This window comes from Pan paniscus, chromosome 16, assembly GCF_029289425.2.
Source record: "Pan paniscus chromosome 16, NHGRI_mPanPan1-v2.0_pri, whole genome shotgun sequence".
In the NCBI taxonomy this organism is placed as follows: Eukaryota; Metazoa; Chordata; class Mammalia; order Primates; family Hominidae; genus Pan; species Pan paniscus.
The window spans coordinates 22,866,537-22,890,540 of NC_073265.2; the positions used below are offsets into that span (position 1 = coordinate 22,866,537).

Sequence of the window (24,004 nt, forward strand, 5' to 3'; positions counted from 1 at the left end):
TTTCTGGATTAAGATGTTTTAATTAATATACATAATGTATAGTAGTTCATATAATTTATTAATGGCATTTTCTATAGGACACTGTAATTAATTCAGTGACATCAATATTGACCTCATACAGACAAAAGATGAAAGCTGGGTTTTCTCGTGTACCAAGTACAAAATATGTGCTAAAAAGTTAACATACACGGTTGTAAGAGATCAACGTCGGGATGACTCAAGTTTACAGTAGTTGCTTCACATGGTTTTCCAAGACTTGGATGCCACCCAGTGTTGCCGTGTTTGTGCAAATGCCAGCTCTGGACGGCCTGACTACCTCCTTTTGCCAGCCCCACTTTTGCCTGTTTTACTGCTGCCGCTGCTAGATTTGCCAGATGATTTTGAAGAGAAGAGTCTTGTCATGAACTCAGAAACATCAGGCAACTCATGGTTGGAATTCAGCATATTCATTGACTGCTCCATTTCCTGCAAGAAGACAAGGCACAATGATATGTAGGATCCTTCGAGTCTTTTAACTCCTAATACTTCCTATTAAGGAAAAAGTAAAGGAGTAGAACAAGTGAAAGGTACTGGTTCTGAGCAATGATGCAACATCATACTCAGTAGTACTTCACCTATATATCATTAGTAACTATTTTCCATATCTCCTTTATACCACTAGACATTTTGACTCTTAGTAAATGTCCAATAAATAATTGCCTAGGGTTTGATTCTGCTTGCCTTTTTTTTTCATTATTATACTTTAAGTTTTAGGGTACATGTGCACAACGTGCAGGTTTGTTACATACGTACGCATGTGCCATGCTGGTGTGCTGCACCCATTAACTCGTCATTTAACATTAGGTATATCTTCTAATGCTATCCCTCCCACCTCCCCCCCACCCCACAACAGGCCCCGTGTGTGATGTTCCCTTTCGTGTGATTCTGCTTGTCTTAATAAAGAACATTTTTTTCTGATACTGAATATATTTGATCATATTCCTCTTATTTTATGTTTTCTGATTAAAGTGATTTCTTATTGTTTTAATGAGTACATTTTTAAGTTCATGCTTCCTTTAGATGCATATAACCAGAATATTAATTTTTAACTATATATCAAGGTATCAGTAAAGTTTGGAAAATAAGTGCAATATTTCTAAGAATTCATTTATAAGCCTCAGTAGTAAATCTATGAATGCTGTATGGCTTGCGTGACTTCAGTTAGACTCTAAAGCAAGCAACACACTGTTACAAAGAAGTCACTGGCAAAACAGGATAGGACTTGGCACTTTTGAGTATTTGTCCTCCCCTTTAATTGAGCCAAAAATCTATAAAGTACTGTTTGATAGTTATATAATATTAATGTAACATCTGCTTCATTTAAATTTTAAGTCACATTCTCAAAGTGAACTTAAAATTGACTTTAGTCCATTCAAACATGAAAAAGATAGCAAATACTATATTATCTATCATTTCTTTCATTTTTTTCTTTTCTTTTTTTTTTTAGGAGACAGTGCTCAGGTGATCTTCCTGCCTCAGCTTCCTGGGCAGCTGGGACTATAGGCACACAGCACAGCACTAGGCTTCCATTTCAAATTGAACACTGTTGGGATATTAGCTTGAGCTTTTCCCACAAAGGTAGAATTGATTCCTAAGTTTTAAAGGAGAAGTTGCTTTTACAAATAAGGCTAGCGAAAGAAATATCGTAAACATAAATCAAGTATGTTAACATGCCCCAATCATTAAGAAATAAATGTATATGGTAACAGCTCTTGAGTCCCTGCAAACATATATCAACTCTATTTTTGAATCTGTTCAATTCTGAAGCTCCCTTTTTTTTTTCAGTTTTTGTGGTTTTATTTAAACACAAATAAAACATGCATGAGAGCCGTTGATTCCTTTTCCTCACTGTGGAGCCTGGCATTGGGACTAGTGACTGTGATGGCCAGCTGGGCTGCTCTTTCCAGATGGTTTTGTGGTTCTTGGAGGAAACACTGTGAGTAATCTCAGCACGGTAACATTTGTTGCAGATCAGCAGTACTTCCAGCTCCTTGATGTTGTAGATCAGGAACTTCCAGAAGCCACTGGGTAGTAAGTACTTTGCTTCTTTGCTGCTCCCATAACCAATGTTGGGGATCAAGATCTGGCCCTTGAATCTTCTACGAACACTGTTGTCAACACCTCTAGGTTTCTGCCACTTAAGCTAAATTTTGACATATTGGTCTGACTGGTGCCAAATAAGCCTCTTAGTTGTCTTTTTGATGATCTTGGGCTTCACAAAGGATCTGAGGGCAGCCATGATGCCAAGTAGGAGATGGTACCACCTCTGCAGGCAGTGCCAAGGAAGAGAGCTTCTGAAGCTCTTGAATCAACTTTTTAAGATGCTTACTATGTGCAAAGCACTCACAAGGAATGAACTTTTTTTTTTTTTAAATGGAGTTTTGCTCTTATTGCCCAGGCTGGAGTGCAATGGCACGATCTCGGCTCACTGCAACCTCTGCCTCCCAGGTTCAAGCGATTCTCCTGTCTCAGCCTCCCAAGTAGCTCAGATTACAGGCATGCGCCACCATGCCCGGCTAATTTTTTTGTATTTAGTAGAGACGGGGTTTCACCATGTTAGTCAGGCTGGTCGTGAACTCCTGACCTCAGGTGATCCACCTGCCTTGGCCTCCCAACGTGCTGGGATTACAGGCCTGCGCCACCGCACCCGGCCGGAATGAACTTTTAATCAAATGTGACTTCTGATGTTTCCTTCTACTGATGCCACAGTTAATTGGCTTAACATATACAAGGAATGCACAGGATGTATTACTTTCAGTCTAACACTGAAGGAAAAATGCAAACATTTACCAATAAAACATTTTGAAATATCAAAAACCTTTCTTTTCCTGTGAATCTTTTTCTGCCATTCCTGCTTTGAATATACCCCTTATTACCTTCCACAGAACGTAATCACCTACTACCTTAGCAAACATTTTTATTTACCTTATTTCTTTAAGAAAAAGACAAATTTCTATTAAGAAAAAAGAAAAGAAAAAGTCACAAAATCCCCTGATAGCAAGAAGACTACTCGATAAATCCATTCTATTTTCTACATTTAACTGGGACTGAGCCTACTGATGACAGGTATGGCCTATAATTCATTTCTGTATCTCCAGTATCTAGACCCTAGAAACTGATAAATGTTTACTCAGGAATGAATAAAATGTCACCACATCTATATACTAAATAAAATGGGGAACCTTGAAACTCAGAAGATATTTGTTGATGGTTGAACGGAAAAATGCATGATGGTTTTTTGAAAAAATGAAGAGTTCAAATAGAAGCCAATATTCAAAGAGAAAATGTGGTGGCACTAAATTGGAAGCATCCTACTTAGCAAATCCTCTCCCTCTGCAGAACCAGTATGGTTTTGTGGAACAGAATTCAAAGGTCACTCTTCTACTTATCCATCCCCCTTGGTCTATCTGTGTGTCTGAACACATAAACTGAGTATGTACTCTGAAGAGAGTTTTGTAAAGTAAAGGCAGATCATAGGAACAATCACTTTGTAAAATATTTAGATTAAGTATACCAGAAGTATTGTACATTTCAGCTATTTAAAAAGTAAGGCACACAAAGAGGCTAGGATGCAGTAAGATGTTTTAGCTACATAAAGAGATCCAGGCCTTTATCAGGCAGAACTAACAATTTATCTAGTTTAATGGAAGCAACTAATTAAAAGCCATAAACATGATACTATGTTAATACAACCTCTAGATTAATTTGGCTTGGGAACTAGAATAAAATTGAGAAAAACTAAGCTACCCAGCTACGATGGGACAGAGCAAACATCACAATACGGTTCAAAAACCCACAGGTGGGGCCAGGCATGGTGCCTCAGACCTATAATCCCAGTGCTTTGGGAGGCTGAGGCAGGTGGATAGCTTGAGCCCAGGAGTTTGAGGCCACTCAAACTGATTGTGCCACTGCATTCCAGCTTGAGCAACAGAGGCTCTGTCTCTTAAAAAAAAAAAAAAAAATCCATAGGTGGACCATCATCTTACCCGTCTCATGTCAGGATCACTTGTGTTGACCACTTTAGGCAGAAGCACAAATATCAATAAAGGAAGAACCATCATCATAACCTGCAGAAAAAAAAAAATCCAGAAAATGTTTTTCCCCCACTTTACAGTTAATAGAACAAAAACTGCACTTAACAACCAATGGTAAAATTAAAGATTTAAACGTTGTCTATACAATAACACTAGTAGCAACCACCTCAATTCTGCTGAGCCAGTTCTGATGATAGCAAGGGGCTGTCTGTCTGACTATGGTGGACTATTATAGAATATTAAAGTTTTCTGTATGTATGTTTGGACTTTATAGACACCTCACTTCATAGTTGTGCCACCCACCTATCTTTTTGCAGAGTTACAGTGTTATTTAACACAAATAGTTTGCAAATGGAACTATCTATTCCCTTTTTTTTTTTTTTTTAATCTATAGTCTGGCAATGGGATTGGTGATCTGATGGCAAGCTAACTGCTCTTTTCAGGTGACTGTGGTTCTTGGAAAACTGACCTACTTTAGCAGACCAGTTTTGAAAAATGACCTAGAAGCATCAAGCACTGGAGCACTAGATACACTTCCACGGAATTTCAGAAATGAGAACATGGAAGGTGAATAAGCTCTGGAGTTTCACTGCTGACTTCTTCCATCCAGTCTCCCCCCGCCTCTTTATCTCTGATAACAGATTCTAGGTACTAATTTATTCCTCCCTAGGGGATATACAGCCTCTGAAAATAGATCATGTGTGATCTAAATAGCTATCAGCAAGGATTATGACCAAAACTTAGATAAATTCTTTTATTTTTATTTTTATTTTTTGAGACACAGTCTCGCTCTGTTCCCCGGGCTGAAGTGTGGTGGTGCAATCTTGGTTCACTGCAACCTCCACCCCCTCTGGTTCAAGCAGTTCTCCTGCCTCAGCCTCCTGAGTAGCTGGGATTACAGGTCCCCGCCACCACACCCAGCTAACTTTTTATATTTTTGATAGAGACGAGGTTTCACCATGTTGGCCAGGCTGGTCTCGAACTCCTGACCTTGTGATCCGCCCACCTCAGCCTCCCAAAGTGCTGGGATTACAGGCGTGAGCCACTGCGCCTGGCCTACTTAGATAAATTCTAAGACAGCAATTCAATTTTTAAAAACAGCAAAAGAAAAGGTCGATTTGTTTCTAAAAACTGTTTTCTTGACGATAGTCAACAATAATTTATTGTATATTTTAAAATCACAATCAAAGAGTGGAATTGGTATGTTCCTAACATTTATAAAAACATGATAAATGCTTAAGGTGAGGGATATCCCAATTACCCTGATGTGATTAATACACATCGTATGCCTATATCAAAACATCACATGTACTTCATAAATGTACATCTATTAGGCACCTATAATAATTAAAAATAAAAACAAATTTTTAAAGAATGCATGCTATTAGTGTTTTATTATTAGTGAGTATCATAACATTGGTTCATAATGCCAACTACTTAAATTACCATAGAATAACTTTTCTCTTCACTACACATGTTAAAAAAAGAGGAAAAAATCCTTACTTGTGCTATCAATAGGGGCTGGTTAATAAATGATGGCACATTCATCAATGGACTAATAATATGCAGGTAGTATGGCTGGGTGCGGTGGCTCATGCCTGTAATCCCAGCACTTTAGGAGGCCGAGGCAGGCAGATCACCTGAGGTCAGGAGTTCAAGACCAGCCTGGCCAAGATGGAGAAACTCTGTCACTACTAAAAATACAAAATTAGCCGGGCGTGGTGGCACATGCCTGTAATCCCAGCTACTTGGGAGGCTGAGGCAGGAGAATCGCTTGAACCTGGGAGGCAGAGGTTGTGGTGAGCCGAGATCGCACCATTGCACTCCAGCCTGGCCAACAAGAGCGAAACCCCGTCTAAAAAAAGCCAAAACAAACCACAAACAAAAAATACGCAGGTAGTATGAAGAATGAGACAGCTCCAGGTATGACTGACTTACTGAGTATTCTTATTCTATTTGAAATGTAAAACATGCTATAAATATTTATCCAATTTCTATTACACATTTCAATAATCAAATCTACAGTGCAATTCTCATTATATTCTCTTCATTATGTATTCCCAAAGCCACTATTCTTCTGAAATCTGCAAATTATTCACAATTATCCTTTCATCCACCAATCTGACCTCAGCTTTCTATCTCACAGAGGTTTGAAGTTTCCACTGCCTAGAAGCAAATTAGGTATTAGTAAAGTGCTTTATTTTAGCCTGATACATACCATTGGGTTCATTAGAAAGTCTGTCCAGCCCCACGATTCCCTTTTAATAAAGTAAGAAGGTGGACCTGAAGATTTCATTTGGAGAGGATAGGGCAGTCTGACAACCTCTGATGTTTTGATGTAATTCACGTATCTTGCTCTGATAAAGCAACATGGGGAAAGCAACAGTAATTCCATTAAAAACATTACTGGTTAAAAGAACTGCTTATATTATATTAGCAATGCCTTATACACACTTCCAGCTTTTTCCAAAATGCTTTAAAACCTAAACTTTTGATCTTGAAAATCTGACCATAATAGCTTTATCTACATGTCTAAAATATGCAGCAAAACACAGAGAAAAAAACGCTAGACTTGGAATCTTCTAGCTGCAGCTCTGTCATTACCTAGACCTGTGGGATTAAATCAGTTCCCTAACTTCTATTTATGTCAAAAGTTCTTTTAGAATCCTTCTGGTGCTAAAGTTATTTGATTATATTTAGTAATGAATTTAGTTCATTATACCATACAAAAATACTGGATTTTATTTTTTTGATGGTCTAAGAAATGCATTATTGGATGTAACCAATTTTTAAGGCTATATTGCCAGAAAATGTTATAATGCAAGAAAGCACTGCAGCAGTGCTATAGGTAACGCTACATTTTTCACCAAAGATGCACTAATTTTAATCAAAATTCTCATCCATGTTTACATAGGATCCATTTTACTTTTTGAAAACTGCCTCTCCTATTTCACTGTCATTGCTGTGTTGGGAAATTTTTTTTCTGATCTATCTCCCACTTCATCAAACTTCTGCTCAGTTTCTTAATGCATCCATTTAGTTGTACATTTCAATGCCTATATTCATTGTAGAGATTCTATTCTATTCTTTTTTCAAATATCTATAGCCTATTTTGGTATATCATTTCTATGGCAGTCTTTTATTTCCTTAAGTACTTTAAATATACATTAAATTATTTTACAGTCTATATCTAATAATTCTACTATTTAAAGTTCTCAGAGGTCTGATTTATTTGCTGACTCAATGTAGACTGTTTTCTTGGGTTCTTTGTAAGTTTAGTAGACTTTATTTACCTTTATTTAAGTAAAGAGATACAAAGGGTATCTCCTTCCAGAGAGATTATGCATTTGTTACTGCCAGGAATTTGGGAATTATAAACAGAAACTATTTTGTTCATTGCTTAGCTTGGAAGTTCCTGGATTATGCAGAAAGTAATAAATTCATACCCCAAATTGTAATGAGTATAGGAGCGTAACTATCAGTTTTCAGGGGAGACTTTTTCCCCCAAAGGCCAGCATCAGACTTTTCCCTCCGAAAATCCAGGGCCTTCTGCATTTTAGTACCAAAGGTCAAAGGGAGGACCAAATTTTAGATCTAATTCTGACTCCATGCAAGCCCATGGCTTGCCTCCTCCCTGCACATTGCTAATTAAATCTAAGCCTTCTGGGTTAGAGAATATCAAAATCTCCAGGTGGGGAAGTGCTTTATAGTTTATCCCCTAGGGATTTCCTTTGTTTTGGGGGGAGCTATGCATTTATTAATAAAAGAAAATGTTCGTCATATTTTTATCCAGCATTTCTCTGCCAAAATGTCAGAACTGAAAATCCCACATATATTCAAAACCAATTTATCATGCATGCTGCATGCTTATAAAATATTGGTCAAGGCTGGGCACAGTGGCTAATGCCTGTAATCTCAGCACTTTGGGAGGCCAAGGTGGGTGGATCATTTGAGGTCAGGAGTTTGAGACCAGCCTGGCCAACATGGTAAAACCTGTCTCCACTAAAAATACAAAAATTAGCCAGGCATGGTGGCACGTGCCTGTAATCCCAGCTACTTGGGAGGCTGAGGCAGGAGAATCACTCGAACCCAGGAAGTGGAGATTGTAGTGAGCTGAGGGTGCACCACTGCAATCCAGCCTGGGTGACAGAGTGAGACTCCGTCACACACACACACACACACACACACACACACACACACACACACACACACAAAAGAATTAGGATCTTATATGAATCCCACTTTGTTCTCTACTCTGTCACACCCCCATTTTTTTTTTTTTTTTTTGAGACGAAATATCGCTCTGAAGCCCAGGCTGGAGTGTAGTGGCGCAATCTCGGCTCACTGCAACCTTTGCCTCCCGGGTTCAAGTGATTCTCCTGCCTCAGCCTCCTGAGTAGCTGGAATTACAGGCACACGCCACCATGCCCGGCTAATTTTTGTATTTTTAGTAGAGATGGGGTTCATCATGTTGGTCAGGCTGGTCTTGAACTCCTGACCTCGTGATTCGCCTGCCTCGGCCTCCCAAAGTGCTGGGATTACAGGTGTGAGCCACCGCGCCCAGCCCCATCCCTAATTATTAAAATAATTTTTAAATAATTTTTTCTTTTTTTTAATTTAACCTATGTTTCAGACATCCAATCATCAGGAATGTATCTGAGAACATGAATCCCACTGCTGCAACCAGTTCATAAGTGCTAAAGCAGGAAGTACTCTTTACTCAAGGTAAAAAGGCAATGAAAACTTTATACAGTTGCTCCTCAATTTACATTCCGATAAGCCCATTATAGATTGAAAAATACTGTAAGTCAAAAATGCATTTAATACAGCTAACTCACAGAACAACATAGCCTAGCTTAGCCTACCTTAAAAGTGCTCAGAATACTTACATTAGCCAACAGTGGCAAAATAACCTAATACAAAGCCCACTTTATAATAAGAAACTTATTTAATTCATGTAACTTACTAAATTCTGTACTAAGCATAAAAAAAAGAATGGTTGTTATGGGTACTTAAAGTATGGTTTCTACTGTGTATCGCTTTCGCACCATGGTAAAGTCAAAAAATTCTAAGTTGAGGGCTGGGCACAGTGGCTCACACCTGTAATCCCAGTACTTTGGGAGGCCGAGGCAGGAGGATCATGATGTCAAGAGATCGAAACCATCCTGGCCAACATGGTGAGACCCTGCCTCTATTAAAAATGCAAAATTAGTTGGGAGTGGTGGCGCATGCCTGTAGTCCCAGCTACTCAGGAGGCTGAGGCAGGGGAATCGCTTGAACCTGGGAGGCGGAGGTTGCAGTGAGCCGAGATCACGCCACTGCACTCCAGCCTGGTGACAGAGCGAGACTGTCCCAAATTAAAAAAAAAAAAAATTATAAGTTGAACCATTGTAAGCTGGGGACCGTCTATATTTAAAACAATATTCCTATTTGCTAAGACAATTTATTCAAAATTTAACCAGAGTAAAAAGGATTAAAAAAAAATACAAGTATTCCCTTTTGTGTAGCAGCTCTCATTCCGTCCAATATTGTGTTTTCAATATAAAAAAAATGTTTAAAGCAGTATATATAACATATACTGTGATCCACGTACCCCTCCATTTCCAAGCTTACAATTCTAAAATATACAAAAAGTCATGAATAAGTCCTTTAAGGCACAGATTTAATATAAAAGAACTTTACATATACACATATATGTATACACACACACGCACACACACACATATATATATATTTTTTTTTTTTTTTGAGACAGGATCTTGCTTTGTTGCCCAGGCTGGAGTGCAGTGGTACAGTCATGCCTATAATCCCAGCTACTTAGGAGGCTGAGGTGGGAAGATCACTAAAGGTTAATTTGAGGCTGTAGCGGGCTATGATTGCACCTGAGAAAAACCACTACACTCCAGCCTAGGCAACATAGCAAGATTTTGTCTCTCTACAAAGTAGGGGGGAAAAGTAATCTGTTTTTAAGAATATATTAGTGGCATTAGAGTATTACTTTCCTGATAATATCAGGAATATTCTCTTGGACAGGTGCAGTGGCTCACATCTGTAATCCCAGCACTTTGGGAGGCCAAAGTGGGCAGATCACTTGAGGTCAGGAGTTTGAGACCAGCCTGGCCAACATGGCGAAACCCCATCTCTACAAAAAATAAAAAAATCAGGCCAGGTGCCGTGGCTCACGCCTGTAATCCCAGGACTTTTGGAGGCGGGCAGATCACAAGGTCAGGAGTTCAAGACTAGCCTGGCCAATATGGTGAAATTCCGTCTCTACTAAAAATACAAAAATTAGCCGGGCGTTGGTGGTAGGTGCCTGTAGTCCCAGCTACTTAGGAGGCTGAGGCAGAAGAATTGCTTGAACCCAGGAGGCAGAGGTTGCAGTGAGCCGAAATCACACCAATGCATTCTAGCCTGGGTGACACAGCGAGACTCCATCTCAAACAAACAAACAAAAAATCAGACAGGCATGGTGGCGTGCAGCTGTAATCCCAACTACTTGGGAGGCTGAGGTACGAGAATCCCTTGAACCTGGGAGGCAGAGGATGCAATGAGCCAAGATTGCGCCACTGCACTCTAGCTTGGGCAACAGAGCAAGACTTTGTCTCAAAAAAAAAAAAAAAAAAAGAATATTCTCTTGATAACTGTCTCTGTTTAGTATACATGCTAAAAGAAGAGAAAGAAATCACTGCTTGTCTATCAATAGGAGCCGGTTATATAAATGATGTCAAATCCACCAATGGACTAACACGCAGCTAAGATAAAGGATGTGACAACTCCATATGTGACTCATTCTATTTGAATTATGGCATATTTACATATTAAATTTTTAAAACTTTCAATGTCAAAGAAAGCAAAGAAAGAAGAAACAAATTTTAGGAGTAAACACTAACTCAAATGTAAATAGTATGGTACTAACTGAACATGTGTCAGCTCAATTTTGAGTCTCTACAAGTCAGTCTAAATATGCTGCGCAGACACCAAAAAGATCAGTAGTAAAATTATTTATTAGTCCTCCACCTCCAGAAATTGTTTTTGCCTTTGCATGACCTGTGCTTTATTACTGCAACATAGTCATATTTGATAGCTTAAAGAAGAGACATTACCACTTAGCAGTTGCTTCATATATTTCCTGGTCAGATTTGACCAAAGAGTATGCTATTGCCATGAGACAACAAAATAAATAAATAAATGTGTTCTATTATAATGGGAAGCTGACTCTGAAGACTATAGATACTATACAAATGTTTCAACTTCAAATAGGTTTTGCTATTCCACACTCACAGTCTAAATTAGACTATAGTTCTTTTCACCTCAATTGTTTTCCCTAGAAATACTATATTTCCATTGAACATAAAAGATTCCATAAAGAAAGGACCACAGAAATTTCTAGATCAATGAAGTATCAAATAGGTAATAAGAGGTATTATCAAAATATCCCAGTGAAAAACAGGTGATGAATAGTATTTCTAATTTAGAAAAGTTAAATTATTTCCAACTTAATAATCATATTTCAATTATAACTTTCATAGCACTTTAGCTCCTATAGTAAGGAATCTTACCTTTTCTTTATGTAATCATATTAGGAGCTTTAAAATAAATTTTAAGCCAGAGCAAGAAGCTCAACTTTACAATTTTTTCAATGTTCAGATTAAATAAATGAGGATATTTTAAGTGTTTTAAGGAATAGCTGTAGTTTAAATAAAAAGAATTTTCCATCTAAACTATTAATTCTAAAAGGAATATATACTAAGGTATTCAGTAGCCTAGCTTTTGGCAAAAATTAAATCAGGTGCCCTCACCTCATTTTTCCTTTCGAAGTGATATCCACTCGAACGGGATCAAATCTGTAAGCTGGAGATACAACTTCCACTACATAAGATCCAGAAGGTATATCATGAACCACAAAACTCCCATCTGTCCTGGAAAAATGAAAATCATGTTTAGCTACTACTGATCAACAGCTTAGTCTTTTCTTACTTGCTAATTCCCAAATCAACTCTCCCGAAAAATGACATTAAAAGCAACGGGCAAACAAACAAACAAAACCTTGGCGAAAGTTGTCCTATGCTTCAGTTTCTTTTCTTTTTTCTTTTGAGACGGAGTCTCGCTGCGACGCTCAGGGTGGAGTGCAATGGCACGATCTCAGCTCGCTGCAACTTCCGCCTCCTGGGTTCGAGCGATTCTCCTGCCTCAGCCTCCCGAGTAGCTGGGATTACAGGCGTGCCCCATCATGCCCAGCTAATTTTTGTATTTTTAGTAGAGATGGGGTTTCACCATGTTGGCCAGGCTGGTCTCGAACTCCTGACCTCGGGTAATCCACCCGTCTCAGCCTCCCAAAGTGCTGGGATTACAGGCATGAGCCACTGTGCCGGCCTTCAGTGTCTATAATTACACTGAATAGGTTCTGAAAATACCCAAGACCACTCCAGGGTAGCAGATAAGCCTGACATAGAAAGTAATTATTTTCCTTCTATGGGTAGAGATGACAGGTGACAGAAACACAATTCCCATTCTAAAGCCATGTCTTCATTGAATATACATTATTATTAAAATATTAGGGATCCAATTTTGCCAGTCACCCCCAACAACTTCTTACTGTTAAAAATGGCAGGCCAGGCGTGGTGGCTGCCGCCTGTAATCCCAGCACTTTGGGAGGCCGAGGCAGACAGATCACCTGAGGTTGGGAGTTAGAGACCAGCCTGACCAACATGGAGAAACCCCATCTCTACTAAAAATACAAAATTAGCCAGGTGTGGTGGCGCATGCCTGTAATCCCAGCTACTCGGGAGACTGAGATAGGAGAATTGCTTCAACCCGGGAGGCAGAGGTTGCAGTGAGCTGTCCAGCCTGGGCAACCAGAGCAAAAACTCCATCTCCAAAAAAAAAAAAAAAAAAAAAGGCATTTTGTTCTAGTTTTAACCTGCAATTTTTGGTTTTCTGTTCTTCTTCTTCTTTTTTTTTTTTTTTTTTTTTTTTTTTTTTGAGACGGAGTCTCACTCTGTTGCCCAGGCTGGAGTGCAGTGGCCCTATCTCGGCTCACTGCAAGCTCCGCCTCCTGCGTTCACGCCATTCTCCTTCCTCAGTCTCCCGAGTAGCTGGGACTACAGGCCCCCTCCATCACGCCCGGTTAATTTTTTGTATTTTTAGTAGAGACGGGGTTTCACCGTGTTAGCCAGAATGGTCTCAAATCTCCTGACCTCGTGATCCGCCCGCCTCGGCCTCCCAAAGTGCTGGGATTACAGGCGTGAGCCACTGCGCCTGGCCGGTTTTCTGTTCTTTTTAACAAATAATAAAAGGTATTTAAGTACCATTTGTTCTATTTGCTATAAATAATTCCCATTTACTTTGGTTACTAGAAGCTTAAAATGTTTATGTAGTTAAAAACATCCATCTTTTCCGTACTGATTTCTTCTAAACTTCCTAGACTTAGAAAACCATCCTATCAAGAGCTGATAATTTCATTTCACAGATCAAAATTAATTTGTTTGAAAAATGAGAAACTACTATTCTGAGGGGGGAAAAAAGGTTTATGTTTCAGGAAAACAAATGGTTCTAAAATGACCAACTGTATCAGAGAATTCCCGATATCATAATAATATATTAAAATAATGCTTCTTAAATCCTCATAGGCTCTTTCATAGTTAAAGGAATAACTGATACTGATGATATCCACAACAGTTACTAAAAAGCAAGATGACGAGACCATCCTGACTAATACGGTGAAACCCTGTCTCTACTAAAAATACAAAAATTAGCTGGGTGTGGTGGCATGCGCCTGTAGTCCCAGCTACTCAGGAGGCTGGGGCAGGAGAATCACTTGAACCTGGGAGGCGTAAGTTGCAATGAGCCGAGATTGTGCTATTGCACTCCAGCCTGGATGACAGATCGAGACTCCGTCTCAAAAAAAAAAAAAAGTAAGATGAAAAAGTGTCACTCCAGAGCACACTAAGCCAGAATTGAAATGTAAAAAAGTTAACTTATGCCTGGCCTGGACATGTTCCATTTGCCCTCTAGATCCACTCTCTACCTTTCTCCTCTTTGCAGACTGGAGGAAGGAAAGAAAATGAGCTTAGTCTATTTTCCCTCCAGACCTCTCACTGACAGGCCACCTCTGACTGGCTGTGTTAAGGGACTGGTTTGTGTCTTTCAATGCAGGCCTTTCTTCCCTTCAAGGTTCCAGTAACCTCTACTCTCCTCTTCCTTCAGGATTAGAGGTGGTGATAATAACCTTGAGGTTGTAAGCTCCAGGGTACTGCACAATCTGGCTGTTTCCCAACACCATGACTACACTGTTTGATGCCTTCATTAAATTATCCTTGAATTACTCTAATTTGAGTGCATCTTCTACTTCTTAATGGGACCCTGACTGAACCAATTTCTTTCTTTCTTTTTTTTTTTTTTTTTGAGACAGAGTCTCACTCTGTCACCCAGGATGGAGTGCAGTGGGGTGATCTCTGCTCACTGCAACCTCCGCCTCCTGGGTTTAAGTGATTCTCCTGCCTCAGCCTCCCTAGTAGCTGGGATTACAGACTACCGCCAGTATGCCTGGCTGATTTTTTTTTTTTTTTTGTACTTTTAGTAGAGACGGGGTTTTTCCATGTTGGCCAGGCTGGTCTCGAACTCCTGACCTCTGGTGATCCGCCTGCCTCGGCCTCCCAAAGTGCTAGGATTACAGGTATGAGCCACCGTACCCAGCCCTGACTCAACCAATTTCAAAACATATTTTCAGATCCAGAAAAAAACAAACTGATGACAGTGGAACACAAATAATATCAGAAATAATTAAAGAAAAAGCAAATATATTTATCATCCTAAGGTAAATATTTTACTTGAGAAAAATAACATAAAGTTTGCAATACAAAATTTAAAATTCATCCTTAAAAATGTACTCTACAAAATGTAGGCCTTATTGGATCCTGACTTGAAAGAACGATTATATAAAAAATATTTTTGAGATAACTGAGGAAACATAAAAATGGGACTGTTAGATGATATTAAGGCATGATTATTTTGTTGAATCAATAATGGTAATGTGGTTTTTGTTTAAGTCCTTATTTTTTGGAGATACATAATAATGCTTTTACAAGTAAAATCCTATTATGCTTAGAACCATTTAAAAATATTTCAGAAAGAAATTAATGAGGTACACAAAAGACATGAAACAAAACAGTAGAATGCCATTCTATAAATGTTTGAAAATTTCTATAATAAAAAGTGCAAAAAAGTATAGAATATAATATTACTATGTAAACAAACAAACAAACAAAAACACATGAAAACCACCTGTCCAAAAACAGAGGACTGGTTAAATAAATTATGGCTTATATACATTGTGATGATAGCAAGAAATGGCATGAGGAGTCTTCAGGCCCAATTCCCTTTATCTCCATTAACTAAGTCCTAAGCCACCTCCAGTAAGCACAAATGTAAGTCAAAACTGTGTGCTAGTCATGCAAAACAGCTACAATACAAATTACCTACCCCTTTTCCAATAAGATTATCACCATAAACTCCTCATATTAATTCTCCATCAGTGTTTCTTTTTTTCCTGAGAGACGGGGTTTTGCTCTGTAGCCCAGGCTGGAATGCAATGGCATGATCACAGCTCACTACAGCCTCAACCGCCTTGGCTCAAGTGATCCTCCCACCTCAGCCTCCTGAGTAGCTTGGACTACAGGTGCACACCACCACTCCTGGCTAATTATTTATTTTTTGTAGAGATGGGGTCCCACTATGTTGCCCCAGCTGGTCTGAAACTCCTGGGCTCAAGCGATCCTTCCACCTCAGCCTCCCAAAGTAAGATTACAGGTATGAGCCACCGCGCCTGGAAATTCTCCATCAACCTTTCTACATACAAATAAAGAACATGAAATGGTATCAAAAGCTGTTCAAAAATATTAAGTGAAAAAGGCAGGATACAAACTACTACATGTTGTATTTTACTAGTAAAAACCTAAGTCATATGATTCCAAAAGAAGCTGGAAAAATGGCAGGCACCGTGGCTCACGCCTATAATCCCAAAAATGTGACAGGCTGAGGCAGAAATATCACTTGAGGCCAGGAGTTTGAGACTACACCGGGCAACATAGCAAGACCCTGTCTCTACAAAAAATTAAAAAATTAGCTGGACATGATGGCGTCCGCCTGTAGTCCTATCTACTCAGGAGGCTGAGACAGGAGGATCACTTGAGTACAGAAGTTCGAAGCTGCCATGAACTATGATCTCGCCACTGCACTCCAGGCTGAGTAACAGAAAAAGACCTTGTCTCAAAAAAATAAAAAGAAAGATACAATGAAACATTAAGGGTTGTTTTCCTACTTTGTTTCTAATATACTATTTTTAAACAGAAATTAAATGCTTTTTAAAAGAACTGTATACAGAAGAGTGGCCAAATGGTCAATTAAGGCTTATTCCTAAAGCTTAATGAGAACTTTATCATTAAAACATCATTAATTAGGGTAAACTCTAACGAATGCCCTAATGCCAGATTCTTAATGACAGACAGCAGTAAAATACTGGTTGTAAATTTGTCACTATTTATTAATCTGAGGTTGAATAACCACTCAAGGGCACTTAGATGATCTGAACAAATATGTAAATCAGATTTGGATTTAAATGTCTACATTTAAGTTGTCTGATTTTCAGATACCATTTGCTGGTGTACGAACCCACCAAAGGAAATACTTCCTAATTATTTGCTTTCAGTTTACAGTTTCACCTCCAAGTAAGGGTGGAAAGATTTAAAACAACATACGCGTGCCTAGACATTTCAAAAGCAGGCTGCTGCAAAACTAGTGCTAACAAATTCATCCTGTCTTTTAATATAGACAGAAAACCCACTTCCACTAATAGCATGAAAGGACAGAAGCAAGAAAGCAATGTAGAGGAACCCTAGTCTCACATAAATGACAAGTGTGATATAGCAAATCTCTCGATGAATTCAACTGTAAAAAAGAACAACAATCCCACCCCCAAGCAAAAAAAAAAAAAAAGTGCTTTGATTAGGGATTTCAGAGCCTATTAATTTTAGAAGCAGTAACATTAGCCTCCCAGTCTATGTCGTCACTAGAAGCCCTTTGGGTTTTGAGAATTCCCACTTGTGTCGCATCTTTCTACATAATAACAAGCTACCAAAAGACTGAAGTGAATGCAAAAAACGACTAGGTTCTAGGGAAACCAGATGAGATATAAAAGAATCCAACAAGAGACTAATAAGGGTCCACCTGTCCCCAGGGCCCAGGAATGATCGTCCCCACATGGGGCCAAAATAAGGTTGGAAATAACTGACTCCATGCTCTGACCATGGCAGGGGGTGAGCGCCTGCCATGCTCATTCCAGAGGTACAGGACCAGGAAAGGGAAAGCATCCGACTGCCTCCCAAGGTCTCCCGGCATAGACCGTTAGCGGCACCCTCCCCTTCAGTCTGAGACAGCGACGTTGTCCCGTCCTGACACTTAACTCTCCTGGTGGGGTCCCTGTCCGGCCTCCATCCCAGCCTTTTTCCCGCTGCCCTCAGGATGCTCACTTAAGGAAACCGACGTGCTCTTCTCCGTCTACCAGCACTCGGGCCGCCGAGATCCAGTCCTGAGGCTTCACCCCTGGAACAACTGCACGCCCCTCAATCTTGAAGCGATCTCCTATGCCGACCCCACTCCCTCCCGATCCCTCAGCAGCAGCCCCGGGCACCTCCGAGCTCTGGACATCCCCCGATAGCAGCAGCAGCAGCAGGACGGGAAAGAAGCCCCACAGAGCGGCCGCCATGACAGCAGCTCTGCACTCAGACCGGCAGCCCCGGAAGCCCTCCCAGTCTCCCGGCCGCCACCGCCGCCGCTGGCGGCTTGATGTTGTCATCACTGCGCGCCCGTTTCTGTCATAAGCTGTGGGATCCAACCAGAGGGAAGAGATGATGGCCGATCGACTAGCGAGGCGGAAGTAAGGCGGAAGTACTGCCTTTAGCTCCCGGCACTCTGGATTGGAAGACGGCGCACAGAGCATGTGTCAAGTGCCTATGAAGCGGACTGCCCATGAAGTGAAAGTCAAGTGTGTGTTGCTGCGGCAGCCACGGAGGCCAAGGACCTCACGGGAGTAAAAGATGACGAGACTGGCTTCGGGAGAAACACCATCCAGAAGAGACCTTTCAAAAAACTTCTAGAGACTCCCCAAGACGTATGAGATGAAAGGCTTCTTCTGTCTGTGTGCGTTTAACCCCTTTCTCCTTAGCCCCGAGATTACGCGCTGCTGTGCCTGCGACTGCAGCGTTTACGCCGAGATAACTCGTGGATTACAGTGCCAACCTTACTCCCAAAGTTTGCCACGAAATATCTCGTTTCTGTTATTTTCGCATGGTTCTGGTATATTGACTTTTGAAACAAAAGACATCATTCTATTTATAGCATTCTGTTTTTAGTAGTGGTATTTCCATCTACAAAATATAGTAATTCTCGATCGCTGAAATGTCAAATCCTAGAAAACGTAGCATTCCTATGCGTGATAGTAATACCGGTCTCGAACAGTTGTTGGCTGAAGATTCATTTGATGAATCTGATTTTTCGGAAATAGATGATTCTGATAATTTTTCGGATAGTGCTTTAGAAGACGATAAGATCAGGCCTCTGTCCCATTTAGAATCTGATGGAAAGAGCTCTACATCAAGTGACTCAGGGCGCTCCATGAAATGGTCAGCTCGTGCTATGATTCCACGTCAAAGGTATGACTTTACCGGCACACCTGGCAGAAAAGTCGATGTCAGTGATATCACTGACCCATTGCAGTATTTTGAACTGTTCTTTACTGAGGAATTAGTTTCAAAAATTACTAGAGAAACAAATGCCCAAGCTGCCTTGTTGGCTTCAAAGCCACCGGGTCCGAAAGGATTTTCGCGAATGGATAAATGGAAAGACACTGACAATGACGAGCTCAAAGTCTTTTTTGCAGTAATGTTACTGCAAGGTATTGTGCAGAAACCTGAGCTGGAGATGTTTTGGTCAACAAGGCCTCTTTTGGATACACCTTATCTCAGGCAAATTATGACTGGTGAAAGATTTTTACTTTTGTTTCGGTGCCTGCATTTTGTCAACAATTCTTCTATATCTGCTGGTCAATCAAAGGCCCAGATTTCATTGCAGAAGATCAAACCTGTGTTCGACTTTCTTGTAAATAAATTCTCAACTGTATATACTCCAAACAGAAACATTGCAGTTGATGAATCACTGATGCTGTTCAAGGGGCCATTAGCTATGAAGCAGTACCTCCCGACAAAACGAGTACGATTTGGTCTGAAGCTATATGTACTTTGTGAAAGTCAGTCTGGTTATGTGTGGAATGCGCTTGTTCACACAGGGCCTGGCATGAATTTGAAAGATTCAGCCGATGGCCTGAAATCATCACGCATTGTTCTTACCTTGGTCAATGACCTTCTTGGCCAAGGGTATTGTGTCTTCCTCGATAACTTTAATATATCTCCCATGCTTTTCAGAGAATTACATCAAAATAGGACTGACGCAGTTGGGACAGCTCATTTGAACAGAAAACAGATTCCAAATGATCTGAAAAAAAGGATTGCAAAGGGGACGACTGTAGCCAGATTCTGTGGTGAACTTATGGCACTGAAATGGTGTGACGGCAAGGAGGTGACAATGTTGTCAACATTCCACAATGATACTGTGATTGAAGTAAACAATAGAAATGGAAAGAAAACTAAAAGGCCACGTGTCATTGTGGATTATAACGAGAATATGGGAGCAGTGGACTCGGCTGATCAAATGCTTACTTCTTATCCATCTGAGCGCAAAAGACACAAGGTTTGGTATAAGAAATTCTTTCACCATCTTCTACACATTACAGTGCTGAACTCCTACATCCTGTTCAAGAAGGATAATCCTGAGCACACGATGAGCCATATAAACTTCAGACTGGCATTGATTGAAAGAATGCTGGAAAAGCATCACAAGCCAGGGCAGCAACATCTTCGAGGTCGTCCGTGCTCCGATGATGTCACACCTCTTCGTCTGTCTGGAAGACATTTCCCCAAGAGCATACCAGCAACGTCCGGGAAACAGAATCCAACTGGTCGCTGCAAAATTTGCTGCTCCCAATACGACAAGGATGGCAAGAAGATCCGGAAAGAAACGCGCTATTTTTGTGCCGAATGTGATGTTCCGCTTTGTGTTGTTCCGTGCTTTGAAATTTACCACACGAAAAAAAATTATTAAATACCGAGCATCATACACATCTGTTCCATTAGGATTAGAGACAAGTTCTGTTTAGAAATAACTCCAAGATTGGGAGGCCGACCTGGGTGGATCACCTGAGATCAGGAATTCAAGACCAGCCTGGCCAACATGGTGAAACCCTGTCTCTACTAAAAATACAACAATTAGCTGGATGTGGTGGCACATGCCTGTAATCCAAGCTACTTGGGAGGCTGAGGCAGGAGAATTGCTTGAACCCATGAGGCGGAGGTTGCAGTGAGCTGAGATCACACCACTGCACTCCAGCCTGGGTGACATAGCGAGACTCCATCTCAAAAAAAAGAAATAACCCCAAGAACAGTTTTGTTGTTTTTGTTTTGTTTTGTTTTGTTTTGAGACGGAGTTTCACTCTTGTTGCCCAGGCTGGAGTGCAATGGCATGATCTTGGCTCACTGTAACCTCCACCTCCCAGGTTCAAGCGATTCTCCTGCCTCAGCCTCCCTAGTAGCTGGGATTACAGGCATGTGCCACCACACCCACTTAATTTTGCATTTTTAGTAGAGACTGGGTTTATCCATGTTGGTCAGGCTAGTCTTGACCTCCCGACCTCAGGTGATCCGCCCATCTGGGCCTCACAAAGTCCTGGGATTATAGGCGTGAGCCACTGCGCCTAGCACCAAGAACAGTTTTTATATTTTATTTTCACATTGAAAATCAGTCAGATTTGCTTCAGCCTCAAAGAGGGTGTTTATGTAAAACTAAATGAGTGCAGGCAGCGAGCTACACTTTTTTTTTTTTCCTAAATGGAAAATGGGAAGGAGATACTGTCTCTGAACAAAAATAGCTGGAAAAACACATAACTGTTAACTAAGGGTTGCCTCTAGTGAAAAGGATTGGAAGACAATTTATCTGATGCTACACTATTCTTCCTGTTGTGATTGTTTTACTGTGAACATAACAAGGTTGTATTGGGGAGGAGGGCAGGGGTTGATTGCTGCCAATGTTGATTGCTGAGGCCTTAGCCAAGATTTCAGGCATCATTTGCTCCAGTCCTTTCATTTTCTTTATGGTGGAAAGTGAAGTGACTTGCCCAAGATCTTTGTTGGCCCTAAACATCGCTGTCTCTGCTACAGATTCCTATTGAGAGCAATGCATGTTTTAGCCTTGTGCACTCTTAGAGTCAGCATCATGGAAAAGAGTAACAGCAATTGAAAAAAGAGATTCAAGAGCCAAGTACTCAGCCCTGGCAGGGGATGGGGACATGATGCCCAGAGCCACCCCTATACTCCAGTCTCCCTGGCATCAGCTACTGCAGTACTGGGGTACTTGCCCTCATCTTTTTTCTGAAGATAGTTACTTCTTCATATTTGATCGTCGGAAGGAGCAGCATTGCTCAGAAACACACACACACACACACACACTTGACTTTCTTGTCCGCCAAATAAATTTCTTATTTGCTAGGGAACTGGTAATCTAGGCTCAAGAAGTGTGTGGAGAAGGTTTATTTTCATTCTTTTTACTTTAAAATATGCCTTAGTTTTTGAATAGATAAGACATTCAAGTGTCAGAAAGTAAAAGTTCAGGACCGAGAAAGGAAAGATCAGTGCTGATTTTAATCAGACTGTAATGTACCAACTAGATACAGACAGGGCCAGTGGCAAGGCCATCAGAAAACTTCTTCCCAAGGCCACACCACACCTGCAAAATGCCTAACAACCTTCTTCTTTTCAGTGATTACCACTTTCTTACCAATGACTTTGCTTTGTTCCTCGTGCCTCTGAACAGACTGCTGAGATACCCAATCCAGAGCCAATCCTTGCTTCCCTAGACTCTCCTCAATCATTCAACAGAAGCCCAAATCTTGTAAAAGTTCCTTTCTGGGCCGGGCACAGTGGCTCACGCCTGTAATCCCAGCACTTTGGAAGGCCGAGACGGGCGAATCACGAGGTCAGGAGTTTGAGACTAGCCTGGCCAACATGGTGAAACCCTGTCTCTACTAAAAATACAAAAAAAAATTAGCTGGGCATAGTGGTGGGTGCCTGTAATCCCAGCTACTTGGGAGGCTGAGACAGGAGAATCACTTGAACCCGGGAGGCAGAGGTTGCAGTGAGCCAAGATCGCACCACTGCACTCCAGCCCTGGCGACAGAGTGAGACTCCATCTCAAAAAATAAAAAAGTTTCCTTCTGTTCCCTCGTACTGTTATATCCTTGGTTTCTCTGGTGTGGGGTCTTCCTTACAGCAGCAAGCTCATAAACTTAACTTGACCGCAGGTGTGTTCCTTGGTGGTCTTTATCTGATAGACTTTGTCACATGGTACAATATTCAAAAGGCACATGGTACAATATTCAAAAGGTATGAGTATACAAAAAAAATCTCCCACCTACTTCTCTCCCTAGTCACCCAATTCTCAAGAGGCAATCAGTGTTGCCATTTTCCTGAGTATTCTTCCACAGATAGTCAACTATCTACAGAAAAATATATACATTAAAAATAAGGCCAGGTACAGTAGCATGCCTGTAGTCCCAGCTATTCAGGAGGTTGAAGCAGGAGGATCACTTGAGGCCAGGAGGGCCAGGAATTTGAAGCTGTAGTGTGCTATGATGGCAGGCCTGTGAATAGCCATTGCACTCCATCCTGGGCAACATAGCCAGACCCTGTCTCTAAAAAAAAAAAAAAAAAAAAAAAAGACAAAAAAACAAATCCATATATACATATATATGTATATATATAGTATGCTACCAGTTGTGTGAAAAAAGAGGCAAAATATATATTTATTTAACATATACGAATAACATTCTAGAAATAAATTGTTTAATATAAAATACACTAATATATAATAATGTATTACCTAACATATGATTATATATAACTATAATGTGTACTGTTTTACATATATATTTCCACAGTATACTATAAATGCAATTCCACACTTTGCTCTTTTTACTAAATATATCTTGGAAATCATCCTTTATTCGTACATAAAAAGCTTCATAGTTCCTTTTTATGGCTGCAAAATGTTCCAGCTTATGGATGGACTGATTCTCTATCGAGCAACATTAAGATTGTGTCCTATTTTACTATTCCTAATTTTGCTGAAGTGAATTTCTTTTGCCATGTGATTTCCACAGGTGTATATATGTAGCATAATTAGTACTAGTAGAAAGTAGAATTGCTAGATCAAAGAGTATGTGCCTTTGTAATTTTGATGATATTGTGAAATCTTCTTCCACAGAAGTTGTTGCAACTTTCACTCTCACCAGCAATGTGTAAGATAACTTGCTTCTTCATACCCTCACCAACAATGAGCTATCAAATGTTATTTTTGCCAAGCAAATAAATTAAAAGTGATATCTCAGTTTTTGTTTGTTTGTTTGTTTTTTGAGACGGAGTTTCACTCTTTGTTGCCCAGGCTGGAGTGCAGTGGCGTGATCTCGGCTCACCGTAACCTCCGCCTCCCAGGTTCAAGCGATTCTCCTGTCTCACCCTCCCGAGTAGCTGGGATTACAGGCACCTGCCACCACACCCAGTTAATTTTTGTATTTTTAGTAGAGACAGGGTTTCACCATGTTGGCTAGGCTGATCTCAAACTCCTAACCTCAGGTGATCCACCTGCCTCGGCCTCCCAAAGTGCTGGAATTACAGGCGTGAGCCACCATGCCTGGCTCTTCTTGCTTGTTTGTTTTGAGACAGAGTCTTGCTCTGTCAGCCAGGCTGGAGTGCAGTGGCACGATCTTGGCT

At 40.5% G+C, this 24,004-nt stretch overlaps 2 protein-coding genes and 1 pseudogene across 3 annotated transcripts; 1 reads left to right on the top strand and 2 right to left on the bottom strand.

The window, feature by feature from the left end:
* On the bottom strand, window positions 1–18,069 carry EMC7 (ER membrane protein complex subunit 7). 2 transcript variants are annotated; one of them, XM_003804952.4, is made up of 5 exons: window positions 17,600–18,069; window positions 11,873–11,992; window positions 6,292–6,430; window positions 4,026–4,106; window positions 1–465 (listed from the first exon to the last, which is right to left on the bottom strand). In XM_003804952.4, exons 1-5 carry the CDS (start codon window positions 18,067–18,069, stop codon window positions 313–315), a joined length of 963 nt encoding a protein of 320 aa, XP_003805000.3. In that variant the 3' UTR covers window positions 1–312. The 2 variants fall into 2 exon arrangements, with proteins under 2 accessions (XP_003805000.3, XP_034794373.2); XM_034938482.3 differs by lacking the exon at window positions 11,873–11,992.
* On the bottom strand, window positions 1,812–4,019 carry LOC117975988 (large ribosomal subunit protein eL32-like; annotated as a pseudogene).
* A 458-nt stretch (window positions 18,070–18,527) lies between the features above and the next one.
* Window positions 18,528–23,621, top strand: PGBD4 (piggyBac transposable element derived 4). The gene has a single exon (XM_003804951.6). The coding sequence runs from the start codon at window positions 18,528–18,530 to the stop codon at window positions 20,283–20,285; it is 1,758 nt and encodes a 585-aa protein (XP_003804999.4). The 3' UTR covers window positions 20,286–23,621.
* Window positions 23,622–24,004: the final 383 nt, after the last annotated feature.

Bases quoted from the DNA above. Each gene is read 5' to 3' on its own strand.
- PGBD4 (XM_003804951.6), top strand. From the start codon at position 18,528: ATGTCAAATCCTAGAAAACGTAGCATTCCTATGCGTGATAGTAATACC.
- EMC7 (XM_003804952.4), bottom strand. From the start codon at position 18,069: ATGCTCTGTGCGCCGTCTTCCAATCCAGAGTGCCGGGAGCTAAAGGCA. The intron at 6,431-11,872 runs GTGAGGGCACCT...TTGCTTTATCAG, and splicing joins ACTTCGAAAGGAAAAATGAG to AGCAAGATACGTGAATTACA. The intron at 466-4,025 runs GTAAGATGATGG...GTCTTCTTGCAG, and splicing joins GTGATCCTGACATGAGACGG to GAAATGGAGCAGTCAATGAA.